Source organism: Nicotiana tomentosiformis, chromosome 8, assembly GCF_000390325.3.
Source record: "Nicotiana tomentosiformis chromosome 8, ASM39032v3, whole genome shotgun sequence".
Taxonomy (NCBI): Eukaryota; Viridiplantae; Streptophyta; class Magnoliopsida; order Solanales; family Solanaceae; genus Nicotiana; species Nicotiana tomentosiformis.
In genome coordinates, this window is record NC_090819.1 from 98,959,146 (window position 1) to 98,982,232 (window position 23,087).

Here is a 23,087-nt window from a genome sequence, read left to right on the forward strand (position 1 = left end):
ACTAACAAGTCCCGTAACATAATACGGACTGACTCGGGATCTAAAATCACATCAAGCACACTGAAATTATAATTCACACCCCAATTCGAACTTTGAGTTTTAAACTTTCAATTTGCAAATCTCGTGTCAAAATATTTTAAATGAATCCGAAATGACTTCAAATTTGGCACACAAGTCATAAATGACATAACGGAGCTGTCCATATTTTCAAAATCGGATTCCGGCTCCGATATCAAAAAGTCAACCCCGTGGTCAAACTTGGAATATTTAGCCTTTAAATTGCTAGTTCCGTTAAATGGTCATAACTTAAGCTAGGGACCTCCAAATTAAATTTCGGGTATACGCCCAAGTCCCAAATCACGATACGGAGCTATTGGAATTTTTAAAATACTGATCCGGATCCGTTTGCTCAAAATGTTGACCAAAGTCAACTTAGTTGAGTTTTAAAGCTCTATTTCCCATTTTAATCTATTTTTCACACGAAAACTTTTCGTAAAATTTTATGGACTGTGCACGCAAGTCGAGGAATGATAAATGGTACTTTTCGAGGTCTTAGAATACATAATTACTTATTAAATTTAAAGATGACATTTTGGGTCATCACATAATAGCACCACCAACCACTACCTCTAGTAGGCATCCACAAATACTACATATAGCAATTACCAACATCCACTATATGATTTCTCAAAAAGAAATATTGATATAATAATTAATTAACTAGTATTTTATTTTAATTTATATTAATTAATTTAAAATAAAAATAAATTATATACATTCAGATGTTGAGAAAACAAATTGTGTCCTCTAGCCGGCATCCACAACCACTATCGATAGCAATCACTACTACCATCCATTATATGATAAAAAAAATTGTTGATATATTTGATTAATTAGTTTTTTATTTGAATTTATATTTATTAATTTTAATAAATAAATAAAAAGACAAGTTCTATGTTACAACCCAAAAAATTCACTAGTCGTGATGGCACCTAACCCAACCCACTAGGTAAGCCAACTAATAACTATCCAATTTCAATAATATTAATAAGACAATTAAACAAAAGGAATTATCTTAATCTTATACATTTTTCAAGGACTGGTAGTACAAATCATGAGCTTCTAAGAATAGAGTTTATAAAGCTGAAATGAAGTAAATACATCATATGTTTGAAAAATGCATTAACAGAATTTTATAGAACTAAGGCTACCATGAACAAGAGACAGCTACAATCGGGACGTAGGTACATCTTCAAATCCAACTCCTATCGAACACAACAACATCAGCAGCCAACATCTGTGCACAAGGTGCAGAAGTGTAGTATGAGTACAACCGACCTCATGTACTCAATAAGTAATAAACCTAACCTTAGATTGAAAGTAGTGACGAGCTAACACAAAGGTCGGGGCCAACACCAATATTCCACAACAGTTCATAATAGCATAGTGCAAGTAACAAAAGAGGTATCTCAGAAATAAAATGCTCAGTTCGTTCAGAGTTCCAAAAAAAAAAATAGGCATTGCTTTTCAAGTATCTCAGTGAAAACCCAAATCTTTTACCGAAAAGGCCAGAATACAAGTAAGTTTGAAAGCTATGATTTTCCCCAAAACTCCTTTCAATAATAAGTAAGATGTTTCATTTTCAGATAGCATGAGGAAAGTACGTCTCTATGCCTACATGTCAAGATACATGTAAAATCATAAATGTCACCAAAACCGGGTAGCAGAAAGGAAATGCATCTCTATGCATGTATCTCAAGTACGCATGTCAAATGCAATGCATCTCAATGATGAGCTCATGTACTCACACTCTTAGAGTACTCAATCTCACTATCTCACATTCACTCGCACTATGCTCAATGCTCAGCACACTCAATCACTCAGCACTGTACAAACCTGATGCGACGTGCAGCCCGATCCACATATGACCATAAGGCCCGTTGTGGCGTGCAACCCGATCCATATATATATATATATATATATATATATATATAGTTTACTATGCTCATTGGGGTGTGCAGACTCCGGATGGGCTCCTTCAGCCCAAGCGCTATATCGATGCGGCGTGTAGCCCGATCCCATAAAATGTAATCAATATAACATGTTGTGGCGTGTAGCCCGATCCGAAAATATGTAATCAATATAACATGTTGCGGCGTGCAGCCCGATCCTAAAATATGTAATCAATATAACATGTTGCGGCGTGCAGCCCGATCCCAAAAAATCACTCTCACTCAGGCCCTCGGCCTCACTCAGTCATCAATCTCTCTAGTCTCACTCACGGGCTCACAATGCCATGAAACTGGCCCGACAACAATGATATGATGTATCAATAAATAATATCTGAGACTGAGATATGGTATGAATGCATGAATATGATCGAGTACGAAGTATAAATGAAATCAGTGAGATGACAGTAAGAAACGGTCATTATGGGTCCAAACAGTATCGGCATAATGCCTAAACATGATATTTAGCATGATTGACAGCTTAACTCCTTTATTACATGGTGAAAACACGGATATCAACAAAGTAGGACCATTATACAGTGCCATAGAAGCAACAGAATCCCAATTCACATGGTGCACGTCCACACGCCTATCACCTTGCATGTGCATCACCTTATTACCGATCACATAACACGTATTTCGGGATTTCATATCCTCAGTACTAAGTTTAGAAGAGTTACTTACCTTGAACAAGCCAATACCAATGCCGAGCAAGCCAAGCGATGCTCCAAAATGCCATCCCGTCTCGAAACTAACCAAAAATAACTCAAATACATCAAACTATGCTAAAAGAACCAATCCCGATCGAAAAAGATCAAATCTTGAATCAAAAGCCCAAAATCGGCCAAAAATCACACCCGGACCCATACCTCGGAACCAGACAAAATTCACAAAATCCAATAACCTACTCAATTATGAGTCCAGCCATACTAGTTTCACCCAAATCCGACTCCAATTCGATGCTCAAAACTCAAAAATTCATATTATGAAACTTTAAGTCAAAATCCTCAATTTCCTCTTTATAATTCACAATTCAATTACCAAAAATGAAGGTAGATCATGAAATATAACCAAAACCGAGTAGAGAACACTTACCCCAATCCTAGTGATAAAAATTGCTCCAAAAATTGCCTCAATCTGAATCCCACATCTCAAAATATGAAGAAAGAATCAAAACCTCGATTTTTATGGTTTCTGCCCAGAGATTCCGCTTATGCGGTCAATTCGTCGCATCTGCGACCACCGCTTTTGCGGTAAAACTTCGCTTCTGCGAAAACAGCTTGATTCAGCAATCCCTCGCACATGAGGTCTTTAAGCCGCTTCTGCGCACTTGAACCGCATCTGCGGTTGCGCAGGTGCGTCCAAGCACCCGCACCTGTGATCCTCACACCTAGCTCCCCTTCACGCTTATGCGACTCCTCTGTCGCTTATGCGACCATCGCACCTGTGTAAACCAGTCATAGGTGCGATCACACCAGAACCAGCAGCTTAGCAAAAATCCAAAAGTGCAATGAAATGATCTGAACCTCGTCTGAAACTCACCCGAGCCCCTCGGGACCCCGTGCAAACATGCCAACAAGTTCCATAACATAATACGGACCTACTCGAGGACTCAAAACACACATAACAACATCAAAATGACTAATCACACCTCAAATCGAAATCTATGAATTTTGAACTTTCAAATTCAATAACTCGTGCCGAATAGCAAATCAATCTGGAATGACTTTAAATTTTGCACACAAGTCATAAATGACATAACGGAGCTATTCCAATTTTCATAATCGGATTCCGAATCCGATATCAAAAAGTCAACCCCTCGGTCAAACTTTTCAAAAATTCAATTTTCGCCATTTCAAGCCTAATTCCACTACGGACTTCCAAATAATTTTCCGGACACGCTCCTAAGTCCAAAATCACCATACGGAGCTATTGGAATCATCAGAATTCAAATCCGAGTTCGTTTACACATAAGTTAACATCCGGTCAACTTTTCCAACTTAAGCTTTCAATTATGAGACTAAGTATCTCATTTCACTCCGAAATCCTTCCGGACCTGAACCAATTACCCCGGCAAGTCATACAACAACTGTAAAGTATAAAGTGAGCAGTAAATGGGGGAACGGGGCTGTAATACTCGAAACGACCGACCGGGTCGTTACATTCTATTGATTCAAATTGAGAAAACAATAAACAATCTTCATTATTCAGTATTCGGAGCTTAATGCAATAACTTAATATTTAGATGTGTATTCAGATTCAAACGTTTTAATCTTAATACACATCTTAATATTCAGACGTCTTAATCTTAATAAAAACAAATGAGGCAACCCTTTATAACGATGGGTACACCCATTGTCGATCTCCATTTGTCTCAAGTAAAATAATTTATACAAAATTGAATAGTAGCTTTCTTCATTTTCTTCAATTCAAAAAATGTAAAACTAAAATGTATATACATAAAACTTCAAATGGAATATAATTAAATAACACTAAAACAAAAATACACGAAATGATTTGCTCAAGAAGGTACGAGAGGAAATGAATAAAGGACTGCATAAGAGAGCCTTTCAACTAGCCAAGAAAACGTTTGGGCCATTCCAGTTATTCACGTCTTAATCTGGTGACTCAACCACTTTGCGAGTCTGACTTCCTTATTGATTCATCTCTTCTTTTCAGACTAAATAATTACGCCTCATCTCAATCTTAAACTAATTGAATATTATATAAATTCTCATAATCCATTTGACCGCCTCGGCCAATTAAAAATGATCAACACAACTTATACTTTTCTTTTCAAGTAATCTGAAAAATGCTGATGCCAATAGACTTCTATTGTGTGCTTGAACCCAGATAAAATTTCAAAAAAAAATTCACTACCAATGCAAATTACATGTAAGATATGGGAATATTCCTACAGGTAAAACTTTTTCTTCTTCGTTCATGAAATTATTTGATCTCGCAATGTCATTTCCTGTGAGCCAGAATATCTGCATTTATTCGTGGAAAATATTCTCAAGAAGAAGAAGATTTTCCACGTCTAAATTACAACTCTTAGATTTTAGTAGGAAAAACCACAACAACAAGAAGAAGAAAAAAACAAATAAATAAAGCGCTCTTGCCAAGCATCCAACTCTACTAACAGTTGATCCCTGTAAAAAAGAAAAAAGATGCATACATCATATTTCAGCATCTTAACAACCAATATAAAGTATACATGCTCATTTTGGTCAGTGAAAAGGCTCCTGAATCTTGGTAAATAAGACAAAAGAAAACATGCATTCAAAAGTTATTTGGATTTCACTATAACACACCAATATTAAGTATACATGACACATTTTGGGAAACTAAAAACTTGCTGAATCTTGGTAAATGTTTGAGACAAGGGAAAGCATGCATCCAATAGAGAATGGTCTCACTATCCTTCCTACAAGAACAGCTTCAACTTCCGAGCGACAAGAATAGCACATTCATTTATATATGCAAATCAATTTGCTGATAAGCAGTACAGACTCAATGATTGAAGCCATGAAGGGTTAAATAGTATGAATTTTAAGAATACTGGGAGCTCCAAGAACCAGGACCGAAGAACTCGAGCAGCTTTCTGGAACATTTCCCCAGGATGCAGATAACAAAATTCCTCAAAAATGTAAACCTACGATTTGTGGAAATACAGAATATTCAGTGCAGTGGTGGGAACACAAGCTTCAAGGTTGCCTTGGGAGAACCAGCTTTGGATAATGTTCTGATATGTGCTAGTTGGGGTAAGTGCATGAGGCCACCTATCCACCAACCTGAAACCAAATTCAGACGCTGCTGAAAGTATAGATGGTTCATCAACTCTTCGAAAGACGTGACAAAGGATTAGAGCTGGCGTGCAATCCTCCTTATCGCCTCTGCCAGATCGGATCAGCTCTTTTGCAGTTGCAAACAAAGGAGAGATTGCATCAGCAACATAAGTGACATCAGTGCCTATTATGACATCGAAACCTCTATCATTAAGCCTCTTGATGGACTCTACATCATCTCTATTTCCCCACTCAAGCTTTTTTGTTATTAGACTTGCAAGAGTTGATGCTTGGAGATTCATAGTGACATTCTGGTTTAATAGATCAAGTGCTTTTGTGTCTCCATCAGTGGCAACCACAAGATTAGCAGATCTAGCAGCAACCATGGAGCAAATCCCCCCACATCCACAACCCAGCTCTAAAACACTTTTCCCTGAAACAATGGTCTGGTTAGTAGCAAGCACAGAAGCCATAAGCCGAGCTGATTCCCATAACATTAAACCAGTTGATTTGCAGGTATGCTGATACTCTTTTGAGAGGACATTTATCTTGAAAGAATAGTCTCTGGAGATGACATCAAGAATCTAGAATGTTGACAAATAAGTATGTAAGTCGGTAACTGGCGGACAAAATGTTGAAACATTTAGGAATCACTTTATACAAGCTTTAACGGGGTTTCCAAGTGACCCCAACTTCATAATTCTGAAGCAATTACGACTAACCACCTGGTTCATGTTAGAATATGCTACCCATTATGGAGGCAAAACTTACAACAGTTATCCTTGACTAAAAGTATCAATCTTTGAAATACTGATATAACTATTTAATCAGGAACCTGAATCTATAAACTCGGATCAGATCCCAGAAGTAAATGATGAAATACAGCAAGAACATTTAGTTTATTTGAACTATAAGAAGGATCACTTGCCACCTCTGGATCAATGCATGAGCATTACATGTATACATAGGTCATGATTGCTTAACCATAATGTCAGTGCTAATGCATAAACACCACAAACGCTAGCCATGTTGCCTTCTGGTCCTATTAACTCTTATTACTATCCTCATAATTCAGTATCTTTCATAGCAGCAGAGAGGAATTAAAACTAGAAGTGAATGAAAATTCTGTACCTCCTCCTTGGGAGATGAAATACCAAACATTTCAAGAGCCATCCCCTCGGAGATATCAACTTCAGTCTCATTTGCAGAGTCTTCAAGGGCAACTTTTTGTATTTCAGGCTTGTCATTATCCTTACCAAGGAATTTCACCTTGCTTTCAGTTTTTCCTCCAGATTTGCCACTACCAACACGGAATACAGCTTGAACCCAACGCCTGAAACCACAGCAATAAAGTATGTCTTCATCCAATACACCAACAATAAATCAAAAAAGAATACTCAAAGTCAAGTATAAAAATGGATGAGATGTTGGGGGGAACCCCAATACAAGAGAATAGTATTAATGCAATACACTCTCTAGCTTTGAGCTTCATCTAAGCATATCGGTCCATAATAGTATGTGGTCTGCATTTTGAACCCACACCACAAACCCAACAATTTATTAATATTTTTTGTTTATCAGGACCACAACCCCAACAAAATTAAGCACTGAAAGAGCAACATTGAGCTATGTGCAATATCAAGTTTCCATTAAGGAATACCTCCAAAGTTGCTCCGCATGTTGCCTCTCAGCTCACGGGAAACTGCAAATACTCAAGACGAAGGTTGGAGGGGGATCAGAAAAACCGTTGGTGAAACCGAAAGTCTTTAAGATTTAAGCAAACCTCCAACCCAAGGAAGAATTGAACACAAAGGAAAAAGCAACTCACTTCAATAAGCAAGAGTTAGAGTGTTAGACAAGAACGGCATGGCTAATTTTGCAGGTAGGAAAGGGTGGAAGGAATGATAATTATGGATTGCTATGAAGGCCAGTTCACGGCTTAGAGAAGGAATATTACAGTTCTTTGCATGTCAAGCAAAGAGATTGCGTGGGGATGGCCGATCTAAATAAGGATTGCTCCAAGGACTCTTCAAACTTGTTCCTTCTTCACATTATGAATCCACTTTAATTGGTTAAGAAACTGATTAAGGTTCAATGAGGGCATAACCAAGAAGAGAATTATCACTTTCAACAAGCTAGGGGTTATATAGTCAACCTATATACCTCCTACCTCCACGATTAATGTAGCTCAAGATAATGTATAAGCCATCAAATAAGTGCCCTGACATGGCACAAACTAGTAAAATATTTTACATATCTTTCACAATTTAAGAGAATTGAAGGTTCTGTCCAACATAATATGCCATATTATCTCAGAAGAACTTTGTTTTTTCTAAAACCCGGAAATCCTTGAGGGCCAACTGGTGTGCGATTCGAAAATCAGTAGATAATGCTCAAAAGAAACTTTACTTTGGATAAAGTATTACATTAGGGTACTAATCAAGTAAGAAATTCAAAAATAACAAGACATTCAGCTTGCTAGAAGTGTTACTTCTAGTATTTATGCTGAGGCAGATATTAATTCAAGAGTAACTGAAGTTCTCTGAACGTCAAACCAAATCTGGAACCATTATTACAAAATAGTTAAGATGTAAGATGTAAAACTTTCAGATGTCCAATTATACACGGCCAATCTACCTAGAGCTCAGAAATGGAAAACATCTCAGGTATAATGAAAAGCATGCAAATCTACCAGAGAATACAGATACCCCTTCTCAGTTCAATTGACATTCTTTTTATTTTGGGATGTAACAAAATGTTGGACATCATCTCATTTTTATACAACTTTCACAACATTCAAAAATTCAAATTCACTATAGCAAACAACAACTATGCTTCAGTCCCAAACAAGTTGGGTCGGGTCCATGAATCCTTACTAACCATATTTCTTCATTAAAATCCATCTCAAGCCAACATTATACAAAATAAACTATCAGGTAACGACTTTTATAGAAAACTTCAAAAAAGTACTAGAAGTTTTCTATATTTTCTATTGGTATAAAAATCTCTACTAATTGTATCGCCTATATTTATCTTTTTCCTTCCATTACAACCCTATCTTTCGCTAAGATTGCATGGGTCCCAAGATATTGTGGGTCTTCTTGGAGAACTTTCTTCGCTAGGATTTTACGTCTTCCTCGTTCCCTTTTAACACCTTCATTCACCATGATTTCACACCTATGAACCGGTGCATCTGAAGGTCGACTCAGGACATGATTTCTCCGTGTTACTTGCACCTTCTAGTGAATGTGGTCATTTTTAATCTTGTCTAATTTTGTATGACCTTATATCCATCTTAGCATTTGCATCTCGACAACACTCATCTTGTGGATGTGTTAAACCTCAGCGCCCCAACACTCGCCACCAGATAATATTGTTGGTCTTATAACTATTCAAATTCATTAATCTATTCCAATGTTAAACTTTGATTCGATATTTCTTGTATCAAGTTTTCCAATTTATATGACATTCTTTCCATTTTGGAAAGTTAAAAAATATTTGACATCATCTCAATATTATGTACAACCGTCGCAATGGTAAAAAATTCAAACTCATTAATCTATTCAAATTTTAGACTTTTATGACTAACTTTTCAACAACCATAATATTTTCTTTCAATATCACTAATATACTATGTGAGTCAAACTAACATCTAACTTAGTATCGAGTCAAATACTGTCACATACAATAAAATGGAGGAAGTAACAAATAAAAAGGTAATGACCATATATATACCTATTCATCACCAAATCCCTTGACCGATTTTCCACTTGCTTGAAACACAAGATGTGCTCCTCAGAATCAAAACCATTTTCATTGAAGAGATTCACTAAGAACTCATCAGAAAAGTAGAAAGCCCGCTGTTGACAGGAATAAGCTGCTATAAGATGCTCATCAACAATATAATTCCCATTCTCTGAGAAAAATCAATTTGCATCAGTAGAACTTACAGTCCCATCACCCCGAACATAGAAGTTATCACTGATTTTTTGTTCCTTCGAAATAAGCCTTTCCTGGTAACACAAACCTTAGATGTTAAGTATAAATCGTTCCCAAATATTTACATTATCAAACAACTGATATTAACTTTTTTGATTTCAGTAAGCATAGAGATAAAATAAACATAAAAGTGACATTACAACCCAAACTTAATCAAGTTAAAATTCAAAGGCAGCCATCCCATCACAGTATTACACAACATAGGAAGGCAATTAAGTAAATCTAAAGTTACTACAAAAATAATCAGTTCATGCAATATGGTGAACATACAAGGCTAAATAGATTTAAGATAATATAAGGTGAAGTTTAAACCTGCGCAAGGTCACCAGTTGCATAATCACGAAATAAGACACAGCCATCTTTCTGGAAAGGAAAAAAGTATGAGAGTCATGATAATGAAATCAAACAGCACAACCAACAAAATATATAAGAACTTGTATCTCACCTTCAGAACTTTTCTGATGTTCTGTAACATCAGAGGCATCTTCTCAGGGGATACTGCAGATAGAACAAATATCTGCTTAACAAGTCAGCTTATTTGTTAAGTAAATATATGCAAAGACTAAAGAAAACTGGAACACAAATAAACATTCAAGATCATGCTTTAAGTAAATAATTACAGGCCAACATAATTTGTTATGCAGAAAGTTTGTCGATAAAAGTGGGATAGCCCACTAATTATAGGAAAAAACTTTGGTTGAGTACCATGGTAACAACATCCACTGATGAAGGAGAAATATGCTGGATCAGGTCATCCACGGTTGGATCACAGACAAATGCATTCACACGAGCATCATCAAAATCCTTGTGCGACTGCAAGAAATACAATAAACTTTTAACACGAATCAGTGTCTGTATTTGCACTTTCGCAACACATCCTAAACAAGAAACTTACTCTTGGCATCAACCACAACTTACATGCAACCTGTCAAGAAAAATTGACTTTCTACCTGACTACTACAACAACAACATACCTAGTGTAATCCCACATTGTGGAATCTGGGGGAGGGTAAAGTGTACGCAAACGACCTTCTACCTGACTCAACTTCAAAAACTAGCTCATGAACTAAGCATTGTCCAGAACAAGGTAAGGAGAGACGACACACACTCAACCAACATGGAACACTATAACCCCCCCCCCCCCCCCCAAAGACACACTCAGGATTGGACATCTAGTGTAGACAACAACACATGGAGGCTCAACATTGGCTAAACCAAGAATATGGCTGACTCTTGATATCATGAAAAGAAGGGAGAAGAGAAGTGATTTTGAGAATGAATAACTTGATTATTCACTCAAGCCTATTGGGATTTAAATAGTCTTTAGAATCACCTCAAAAAAGGAAACATATAATTACAGTCTAGATACCTTCCTAATCACAAAACTCTAGGGATTGTAGAGCTTTCCATATTTAGACGGTGCACACTCTTGTCACATATACAAATTCTTAACACAATCCAATTAGATGTTCCAAGGAAAACCTTTAGAGCATTGGAAATGTTCCTTTGATAAAATAACTTTTGGCTTTGCGAAAAAGTTAGTTCTAGGCTTCAGCAACTGTTACAGAAATGTTGTTATGTGGTGATAGCATCAAAAATGAAGGAAACGCGACGTAAGCTTATAAGACCCACATATCATGGACTATAAGGCATCCTAAGGTGCCTCAATTGTACAAACAGCATAGCATGGCAATGTTTTTCAAAAAGAACCCAACCCAAAAATAAGAAATCTCATATGATAAAATATTACTGAAGCAAATATATCCAAAAAAGAAAGGACACATATCCAACACAAGCAGCAAGATGAACCAGATTTTGTCAATGACTCATAAGACATATTTTTGCTACAGTTTTTGAGAAATAGGCATGCCAGCAATTCTCAACCTTCACTTATTTCAGATCATATTTAACCAACTACAGAGCAAATACTTTCATCCATTGTTACTTTTAGAGGGCCACTGACAAGAACTAAATATATACCTTAACTAAGTTAACAGCTCGAGGTGAAAAATCACAGGCATGGACAAATATGTTTGGTATTGTAGCAAGCAACGGAAAGATGGTATTTCCAGCCCCGCAACCAACCTGTAATCAACACTATAACATCAGTGCAAGTGTAAGGAAAGAACAGATGAACCAATTCCTTTAACAAATAAGTAATAAGTATAACATAAAGTATGTGTTAGATTCTGATCACCGCATAACAAGAAGGTAAACTACAGCATGAATAACTTTGAGAACTTTCAACAGCTTTCATTCGATTGCTGAAAATGATTAGAAAACTATTACTCTCTTGGTTGACACCATAACGCACCATAATTGAGCTCTTACGAAAATACGGGACGTAATCATCATATGATGAAAATACACAGGCATGTAAAAAATGAAGAAAAGATTAACAAGAAAAAAAAACTGTCACAAAATTGTGCTAAAATAGACTATTAGATAATCATTTGTTATGCTTCCTAAAAAGAGGGGCTCAGAACATTCGAAGGATAAAAAGAACAAAAACATGCTAAACTAGAGAATTACCTCAAGTATGACTTTCCCGTCAGTCCCCTGCAAAGAGTAAGAAGAAGATCATATCAATATTCAAATGTACCATCACATTTGGGGATAAAAATCATAACTTTCCATAGTCTTGTTCACTCACAGAGAAGTATTGGCCCCATTCTTTGTCAAGGTAGTGCCTGTCTTTAAAGAACTGATTGGGATTTCAAATCCACAAGGAAAAAAAGAGGCAGCAAAGCACGTAGCAAAAATCAGGCATTGAGCAAATTTAACTATAAACAGTAGACAAAAATGAAAAATGGATATTATAGTTAGAGTAGTAAATTCAGATAAAAGGGTTTAAAGAGGGTATAAGAAACTGTACTTTGTCTTGATGGCGCTTGTAAAAGATATCCCAGTACTTCTTTGCATCTCTTTCATACTTCTCTGTTACAGGAAAAAAGCAAAGCTACAAATTCAGTAACGAAGTAATCCAAATAACACCAACCCAAAAAACAAGAGAGAGGAAGCAAAACCTCGCCAAAAGGGAGAGATTTCACCAGTGGAAGTGGGGTATATCTGTATCTTAGGTGCTGCTGGCTGCTGATCCTTTTCCTCCATCCCCAACTTCACCACCCTAACTTGGAAAATATTCTGCCTCAAGTCAAGATTTGGGGTTTTATTCTACAGAAGGAGGGAGGGAGATTTTGGTTAGCTAATAATGGAGGCTCAAAAATGCCGGGGAGAGGCGCGAGCGTGACCTATCAGTTATAATTGTAAATCAAAACATTTTGGCTAAAGAATTTAGGTGAATATAATTTTATTAAAATAATTGTGTTTGAATGACAGTATTTTCAGAATTATTGTTTGAATTAATTTTGTTTAAAGTGGATGTTTTCCAAAGCAGAACACTGTAGCTGGCAATTTGCTACTCTAGTAGTCTAGTGTGATCAAAAAACAATTCTTATTATTTGTGTCGTTAATTTTTTAGGTTAATGTAATGGAGGGAAACGGAAAATGGATTAATAGGTTTTTATCCCCCTCTTCATTTCAAGTTGCTTCGACCTATATTATATGAGTATTTTTTTATTTTAGATTTTTTACGGATTTTTTTAGGCAATAAATATTTATTAAACAACCAAGTCAAAACAGAGTTACATCAAGGAACTATCTATGTTCTCTAAATGAAAAACATTAGAACAAAGAATATAAGTTAAACATTAAGAATAGGAATCGCGAGTTACACTAGCTAGTTGCATACGATAAAGTTACCCGAACAAGAGAGTGAGTCGTTTTATTAGCATGTTTGCTTAGTGCAATTGAAGGATAAATAATGAAATCGATTCTTCAAAGACAATAATTGATGTCGTGCTATAATTTCATATATTTTGATGTTATTTACCCTACTTGTTTGCTGTTTGGATGCTAATTTGTGCGACAATTGAGCTTAATAGAATTAATTTTACGTGTAGGAATGTGTGGACATGAAGTGGAGAAAAGTTGCACGGAATGGTACCTCAGAGCTACAAAATGGAGCAATAAAAGAAGACATGCAAGACAATAAAAAGTCATGGCCATAAACAGTGCAAGGCCTTGTCTAGGGCACTGTCATTGGCGCCCCTAACAGTGCCTCACGCAGAAATGTTGGTGCCCCTAACAGTGCCTCACGCAGAAATGTTGGTGCCTCGCGCCGACGCTACTATCCGAGTCAATTTTATTTTTTCACTATTTTTGGACATGTAGACTTCGGCCCAACCCTATAAATACCTCTTAAAGTGAGTTTTTGAAGGGGGAGACATTATTGGAGAGGCTAAAAGCTACATAACACTCTGGAGCGCGGATCACATGAGTTTTTCTTTATGTTCTTCTTTAATCTATAGTTTAATGCTTTTGAATATTACTATGATTGTTTATACATTTATTAGTAGCTAAACTCTCTCATCTAGGGTTTGATGGAACCTATTGAACGATGAATTCTTGTTACGTTTTAATATAATTTTGCTTTTGAATATCCTTACTTGTTCAACTACGTGTTTATTACTGTTGATTGAATGGTCATCGATTAACTGTGCCTATTTATTATGTGTTGCTTGAGAAAGAATATATTTAGGTGGTTGTTGAGCAACGTTACTGCTAAGGTATATGAGAGATCAATACGGCGCGTTTAAAAGCGGGATTAGAGATAACGAAACTTTGACGTGTTCATAGTAAGCGGTGAAAAAGTATGAGCTAGCATAATTTGAGAGAATATGACTAGTACATTATTGTAGTTACTCGAGAGAGAATTACGATAAGTCGAGTGCTCACGATCAGTAGAGAATACTTAGGCGAAATTATAGGAGACGTAGCGGGAAGGATTCCGACAATTGAGGAAATTATAATTCTAGACCTCTCCTTAATTTAGTCTCCAACCCTTAGAATCTTTAGTGGTTAATTTACTTCTTTAATTTGTTAGTTAATTAGTTAGACATAAGAATCTTAATATTTATAACTTAGAAATTATTCGAGCTTGTCTTTTTGTGATATTATATTGTTATAGCGAAACCTTAGTTCTCTATAGGATTCGACTCCGGATTTTTAGACTGGATTATATTTGCAGCGACAACTTATCCTTTTTAGGACTAGAGTCGGGCGTGATCAATAATCCTCGATGATAGTACCAAATTTACACAAATTAAGTACGATTGAATTCAACCATCACCTTATCAATATTTAGGCCTTTGAGCCATGAAAGTGATTCGCACAGGGAGAAAGCTTCAGCATTACGGGAATCCAAACAACTAGAAAGATGGCCTTAAAGACCTTTAAAACATCAACCTCAATCATCCCTCAAAAGTGCAGCAAACCTTGTCACTCATTCCTCTTGAAATAATGCAACATCTATATTGCATTTGAGCCAGCCAACAGCTAGTGATTTCACAATAACCAGATGAAGATGACGAAGGAGGCGGAGATGTCTGCCCGCGAAAATGCCACCTTAGTTTCTTATATGGTTGGTTTTGCATAAGTCTAGGTAAAGAAACAAATAAGCAATGAAGTTGAAGAATCTTTTTCACTTGTTGCATTCACATTATTTGCATCTCTTTATACAAGTAATCTAGCTAAAAGAAAAGGTAAAATAAAATGATACTATATACTTATTTAATTCCTATTCCCTAATGCTATGAGAGAAAAGCTAATTTTATTCCCTCACATGTGCTCGCATGTACATCTTACGTGTAAAGTAGCTTCCTTCTATATTTTATTCATTCTCATGTGCTCACATGCTCCTTCTTTACGGTTGTATTTGTATATCAATGTCACATAATAAAATGCCTCAATAGTCAAATATAAAAAGGAGAGATGGAGACTTTTATCTAGAAAAGTACGAAGCCACATTTCTTTGTATGAAGACTTTCTTCTTCTTCATTTCTAAACCCGGTGAAATCCCCTTTTTCTTCTTTGTTTCCATTTCATCTTCTTTCAAATTAATATGGGGTTTTATCTTAACATCCCCCTTCAAGTTAGAGGGTAGACAGAAAACCCCCAACTTGGGCAAAATATGATTGTGAGAAACCCTTGTCAGAGGTTTGGTGAAACGATTGGCGAACTGAAGCTTTGAGGGAACGAAAGAGAGAGTGATTAAAACTGAGATATATTGTTGGCGGACGAAGTGGCAATACAGTTCCACATGCTTAGTCCTTTCGTGGAAGACTGGGTTGTGAGAAATATAGATGGTCGCCTGATTGTCTGAGTGAACGGTGACTGGCAAAGTAGGAGGAGCGGGGAGATAAGCGAAGAGACGAACTAGCCAACTTATCCCCGCAGTGACACGCCGCATGGAGTGATATTCCGCCTCAGCGAACGACAACGAGATAGACACATGTTTCTTCTATTTCCAAGAAATCGGAGCTCCACCTAGAGTAATGAAGAAGCCCCTAACAGAGCGGCGTGAATCCTTGCAAGCAGCCCAGTCGGCATCGCAGAAAGCAATCAAATCAAGAGAGGGATTTGCAGAGAGAAGTATGCTTTGTGCTGGATCGGAATGCAAATACCTCAAAACACGCAACCCAACAGAAGATGTGAAATTGAGGGCTTTTGCATGTATTGGCTAAGAGCGAGGACAGCAAAATAAATGCCTGGTCGGGTGTTGGTGAGATAATTAAGTTTACCAATAAGGCGACGATAGAGCGTAGGGGCATCCAATGGGGGCATTAATTCAACATGCAATTTAGAGGAAGGATCGAGTGGAGAAGAAACATCAACTCTTGAGCAATCAAATTCCTCTAACAGCTCTAAAGTAAACTTCCGCTGGTTGATAATGAAACCTTGTGGTTCTCTAATAATTTTCATTCCCAAGAAATAGTGAACACCCAAGTTCTTGACTTTAAATTCTGAATTGAGAAAGTGAGTAATGTGGTCAATTTCTGCCATGTCATTGCTTGTTAATAGTATATCATCGACGCAAACTACTAGAATAGAAATGAGATTTTCATTTTGTCTAAAAAAATAAAAATAAAAAGTCATTGAAGGAAGTTGAATAACCTTTGAAGCTAAGAGCATCATCTAGTCTAGCATACCAATGTCTAGAAGCCTACTTAAATCCGTAGGGAGATTTCTTCAAAATACAAACTTGATTAGGCTTGGGTAGAGATAGATCAGCGGGGAACTTCATGTAGACCTCTTCCTGTAAATTCCCATGCAAAAATACAATATTAACATCAAGTTGAGACACATTCCAACCCTTCTTCACAACCACTGTCAAGAGACATCTGATTGTGGTCATTTTGACCACAGGGGAGAATGTCTCAGAATATTCAATGCCTTCTCTTTGAATATCCCCCTTACTACCAATCGTGTTTTTAATCTTTCAACAGATCTATCTTATTTGTGATTCACCTTGTAACCCCATTTGCAAAGTAAGGCTTTCTTGCCTTATGGAAAGTCTACGACTTCCCATGTGTTGTTGAGTTCAAGAGTTGCTAGCTCTGTCTCTATAGCTTGTCTCCAGCCTACATCCTGAGAAGCTTGTGCATAAATGTGAGGTTCTGAGACAGAGCATACTGACCTTAGAACATCCTGATTATTGAGTGATAAAGCTCCAAAAGATAGGGCAGTGGGGTAAGAAGCATGATTGAAACAAGAGGAAGTAATATCGGAAAGAAAAATGTTATTGCATACATAATCATTTAAATAACTAGGTTGCTGAGAAATTCGTTCAGATTTTCTAATGGGTGGTGAAGGTATAGGGATGGTGATACTAGAATTAGGAGCATGCAAGGGAGAAGTGGGATTAGAAACTGGGGTTGAAGATGTTCTAGTATTGGGAACAGTAAGTAAAAAAGGATCAGGAGAATTGTAATTGGAAGATGGAGAAGAGAAATCAAGTGTCCTAGGAGACGGAAGTGTGATGAGGTTTGTAACTGGAGGGGCAATGTTGTTAATAATAAGCCAGGGTGAAGGAAATGATGAAGGATAGGAAGGAGATGAAAATATAGAATTAGGTATTGTGTTGTTTGAGAGAGGTGCAATTGGAGGAAACACCTGATAGCTTTGTGATGTAGGTGCGGTGACAAAAGGAAAATGGTTTTCATATAACTTCACATCTTTAGATACAAAGACAGTCTTTGGCTTCAATTCTAAAAGCTTGTATCCTTTTTGATGTTGTGAATATCCTAGGAAGGCACATGCCTCTGCTTTAGCATCAAATTTTCCTTTATTGTGAGCTAAAGTAGAAGCATAACACAAACATCCATAAACTTTGAGACTATCATACACATGTGGTTTGCCAAATAGGATTTGATAGGGAGTCTTTCCTTTAAATACGCTAGAAGGGAATCTGTTAACTAAGTAGGTTGCGGTCAAGATTCACTCACCCCGGTATTATATAGGAACCTTGGATTGAAAGAATAAACCCCTTGCAACCTCTAGTAAATGCCTATGCTTCCTCACAACTATCTCATTCTGTTGGGGTGTGCCCACACAAGAAGTTTCATGTAAGATCCCATGTGATAGAAGGAAATCAGATTATTATGATCCTTTTTCCAGTTCCAAAGTATCATCAGATCTCACCTTCTTCACCTTAATGTCAAACTATTTTTTTGTCATGGCAAAAAATGATTTCAAAACTGTGAATGCATTTACTTTTGAACTTAGCAAGAAAGTCCATGTTCCTCTACTAAAATTATCTACAACAGTTAGAAAATACTTATAATCATTTTAGGTGTTAGACTTAAAAGGTCCCCAAATATCAATGTGTATAAGATCTAATATGCCATGTGTCTTGATTTGACTTATGGGAAAAGAAAGTCTAGTTTGTTTAGCTTGCTGACAAACATCACACACATAATCAAAAGAAGAGGAGAAAGAGATACAACTAAGAGCCTTCATTACTTCAAAAGGTAAATGACCCAATCTAGCATGCCATTGGATTACATCAGAAATTGCACTCTTAGATATAGGTCCTAAACAAGAAACAGTACTAGAAACAAGACTGGAATGATTTCTTTTTGGAATTGAAAATTCATCATTACTAGAAGAAATAGATTATTCACTAATAGAAACAGGTTTCAACAGGTACAAGCCTCCTCTTATTTTACTAAAAACTTGCCCATTCCCCACTAAAGGGACCTGTAAGACACACCCACTATAGGTCAAATTAAAAGAATATTTAAACTGAACATATAACTTATGAACTGATAGTAAGCTATATTTAAAAGATGGAACATAGAAGACTCTTTCAAGAATCATGTTATTTTGAATAGAAACTCTTCCTATGTGTGTGACATATAATTGGAAAGAATTAGGCAAGCTAATATGAACAGGTATAGGAAGAGAAGATAATTCTAGAAAGGAACTTGAATCAAAACACATGTGTTCAGATGCTCCTAAATCAATGATCCAAGTTTTAGTGTTAAAAACTGCTAAACATGTTCCTGAATAATTAAGAATAGTACCAGCTATTGCATTAACATTAATTTCAGATCATGTATTGCCTGTATTACCAACTTGAACCTGCTTGATAATGTTAACTAGTTCTGAGATCTGTTCCCTGCTGAAAGACTCATTCTGACTTCCCACATCCCCTTTATTGCTAGGACTTGGGTTGATTTCATTATCCTGTCCTCCCATTATTGCATTCCATTTTACTGCAGCTTGATAATTATTAGATTTGGTAAACTGAAAATCATCTGGGAACCCAATTAGCCTATAACAATCTTCCCTAACATGTCATGTTCTCATGCAATGAGTGCAACTGACATTGGGGTTATATTTGGCCTTCCTAGCTTTATTCTTTTGTTGATTATTTCTAATTTTTGATGAAGCACTCCATCCCCTTTGTCCTTGATTGTTGTACCTTTGTGCACCCTTCCCTTGTGCACCTACCATGAATGAAGATGCATCTGAGTTATGTTGAGGACTCACAAGATTCACAAAAGCTTCTCTTTGATTCTCATTTTGTAGAAGCAAAGAATAGGCAAAATCCATACGAGGCAATAGACTCATCATGAGAATGTTTCCTCTATTTCCTCTAGCTTGGGCATACATATCATTAAGTCCCATGAGGAACTCAAGGATCCTTTGATCCTCTAAAAACTTAGCCACTTTAGCCTTTCCACCACACACACAGTCACAAGAGCAATTTAGACGAGAGCTTAGTGAATCCATTTCATCCCATAGTTTCTTGAGTGTAGTAAAGTATCCTGAAACACTATTATTTCCTTGAACTTATGCTGATTTTTTTTTTTTTTGCAGTTGATATAGTTTGGCCCCATTTGACTGGCCAAACATGTATTCTAGACTGTTCCATAAGTTTCTTACCGCTTTTGAATAGATGACACTGTCACCTATGTCCTTTGACAGTGAGTTAAGCAACCATGAGGTAACCATATTATTAGCTCTACTCCACAGAGGATAATCTGCTGAGTCCAACTTTTGTTTCTACACAAGTGCCATCGACGAAGCCAAGTTTGTTCTTGGCTGAAAGAGAAATAAAAATGGATCTCCTCTAACCTGGAAAACCTCTGCCATCAAAAGGTGCATTGACGAGGCTCATCCCAGGTACATCTAAAGAATAAAAGAAGTAAGGGTGATTGAAGTCATGGTTCTTTGTTTGACTGGTCGAGCCAGTAACAGTGAGAACTGAGGAAGATTTTGTTCGAGTCATGGATAAAGATCAGATAAAAATAAGATATAGGATTTGACTAATAATTGAAAGATCGAGCTAACCTCGCTCTGACACCATGTAAAGAAACAAATAAGTAATGAAGTTGAAGAATCTTTTTCTCTTGCTGTATTCACAGTATTTGCATGTCTTTATACAAGTAATCTAGCTAAAAGAAAATATAAAATAAAATGATACTATATACTTGTTTAATTCCTATTCCCTAATGCTATGACAAAAAAACTAATTTTATTCCCTCACATGTGCTCACATGTACATCTTACGTGTAAAGTAGCTTCCTTCTATATTTTATTCATTCCATGTGCTCACATGCTCCTTCTTTACGACTTTATTTGCATATCAATGTCACATATTAAAATGCCTCAAGAGTCAAATATAAAAATAAGATATATGGACTTTTATCTAGAAAAGTAGGAAGCCACATTTCTTCTTCTTTTCTGAACCCGATGAAATCCCCTTTTCTTCTTTGTTTCCATTTCATCTTCTTTCAAATTAATATGGGGGCTTTCATCTTAACAGTTTGCACTTTGCATCAAGTGTCAAAACCACGAATTAGAGATTACTATAAAGTTATTTTTTTATTCCAACGCTCATTAATCCTCAAACTTGCTTTATCTTTTTTTTTTTAAAATAGAAAAATCTAGTTGAAATGCGTGATCCTCTTAAAAGGAAATCCACATTGCTGAGTAATAATATTATTTTGATGTGTGTATTACTTGGTACACCGGAAAAATTGGCACTATTTTCTTACTTTTCAATATTTCCTTAACATAAAGTATTTATAGCCACACTAGTGGAACTATTAATTTATTAAATAAGACAAGTATCTTTTTAGAATATATTAAATTGCATTAATGGTGTAAAAATTCATTTACACTCTTAGTGAATACTAGATATATCTAAAAATTATATCCGCATTTAATTAGAGATAGGTAGCAACTTTTTCAGCGTCCGATATGATTTGCGCTACCGCACTCAATTGACTCTCAATTGCTGGTTCTTTTCTTAGTCGAGTAGTTTTTTTCTGCTATAAAGCAGAAACTTTTACAGCTGAACTCCAGTATCTGTGAAGGAACAAAATTGTAGTTATGCATTTTTACTTATTGCTGGTTCTTTTCTTAGTCGAGTACTATCGTTCTTTCCAACAACTTTTACAAGTTCAATTTGATGAGCCTGCATTTCAGTGCAATTAGTCTGATGAGCTAAGTTAGAGCCAAATTCAGATTCAGACCTTTGTGTTCCACTTTCTTTTAACCTGCCGCATGATTGATAGCAGAGAAACAATCTAGTGATTTGTATGAACATTGCTTCTATTGATTATATGTACCCAATTTCAATCAAATTGGAACAGATAAGAAATAGATCAAGATTTTTTTTTACATAAATGTGTTCATTTTCTCAAATGATACTAGTAGATGAATTGAAAAATGTGATGTAGTAATAAATACAATTATGATACCAGTCAGGAAAAACCATTGTTCTTTCTAATCTCCTAGAATGCAAAATATACATGTACCATCTTGATTTTCAAGAATTATACCCTGCTTCTCTTTTCACCAAAATATGCATAAGAAATGAAAGACAACCAAAAATCCAAGAACAATGGAGCCGTGAAGTGGAAGAGAAGCTGCCTTTGAAACATAAAAATAGTAGTAAGGGTAAGTATAATTCTTCTGTCCGTTGACCGGTGGCGCCTGAGTTGCTGGTATATTGATAATATTAGGAGCATTAGGAGGTGTAGGACAATTGGAAGAACGAGAAGGAGGAGGAGGAGGAGCACCAATATATGTAATGTAAGATGGTGGAGGAGATTTAGGTGATGGTTGCGACGAGGAAGGTGATGGTGAACGGGGAGAAGACTGAGATGGCGAGGGGCGGAGTGGGGCGAAGAGTGGTGGCGGTGGTGGTGCTTGTACTAGTACCGATGATGGCGAAGGTGGTGGCTTGAGTTTGACAGGGGAAGGTGGTGGTGAACAAATAACAGGACATGTTGAACAATCACTTATGCAGAGTAAACCTGCTGGTGTATTATTATTATTAGGATCTTGGGAATTTGCTTGAGAAAATGTAACACAGAGGAGCAAAATAGACCATTTTGTTGTCATCATAGCTAGTGAAAGAACATTGGCATGTTTCATTTTAGTTCAAAGATAGCCAAAAAGAGGAGTTTGCAATGGTTTTGTGATTGAAGAAACTTGTGATGCCAAGTGATCTTTGCTTTTATAGAAAACCTTTTAGCACTTCCAAGAATCTTATTCATGCTTGTTTGAGGCTCTTTCAAAAAGTAGAATATGAATATATGCTTCCTTTTGGATAGAAAAGATAAAATGTTTGCTTTAAAGTTTGGTAACTTACCTTCCTCCTTTGCAACTCCATACCACCCTTCTACTTTCATTTCCATATAAACAATTGTCCGCTAGACGCTGCAGAAAGTGGTGAATAGAGATTCAAGTTTTAATATTGGTTGCTTTTTGACTGGTTTGTCTTAGAGTTTAGTGTCATGTTTGAATTATCTCTACACATTTTTCCACTATAGATCAATTTTCTGAATTTTTTTTAGCCTTCGGTAACTGGTAAAGTTGATGTCGTGTGACCAGAAAGTAACGGGTTCGAGCTGTGAAAATAGTATCTTGCGGA

At 36.4% G+C, this 23,087-nt stretch overlaps 2 protein-coding genes across 2 annotated transcripts; both read right to left on the reverse strand.

Moving 5' to 3' along the window:
• Positions 1 to 5,269: 5,269 nt before the first annotated feature.
• Positions 5,270 to 13,049, reverse strand: LOC104114032 (uncharacterized). The gene is made up of 12 exons (XM_009624377.4): positions 12,823 to 13,049; positions 12,672 to 12,733; positions 12,450 to 12,500; positions 12,329 to 12,355; positions 11,777 to 11,881; positions 10,502 to 10,609; positions 10,242 to 10,313; positions 10,109 to 10,159; positions 9,748 to 9,810; positions 9,533 to 9,657; positions 6,929 to 7,130; positions 5,270 to 6,381 (listed from the first exon to the last, which is right to left on the reverse strand). Exons 1-12 carry the CDS (start codon positions 12,905 to 12,907, stop codon positions 5,665 to 5,667), a joined length of 1,668 nt encoding a protein of 555 aa, XP_009622672.1. The 5' UTR covers positions 12,908 to 13,049; the 3' UTR covers positions 5,270 to 5,664.
• Positions 13,050 to 21,436: 8,387 nt separating this feature from the next.
• Positions 21,437 to 22,588, reverse strand: LOC104114044 (pectinesterase inhibitor 10). Its single transcript, XM_009624392.4, has 3 exons — positions 22,008 to 22,588; positions 21,606 to 21,705; positions 21,437 to 21,514 (listed from the first exon to the last, which is right to left on the reverse strand). Exons 1-3 carry the CDS (start codon positions 22,586 to 22,588, stop codon positions 21,437 to 21,439), a joined length of 759 nt encoding a protein of 252 aa, XP_009622687.2.
• Between the last annotated feature and the right edge of the window lie 499 nt (positions 22,589 to 23,087).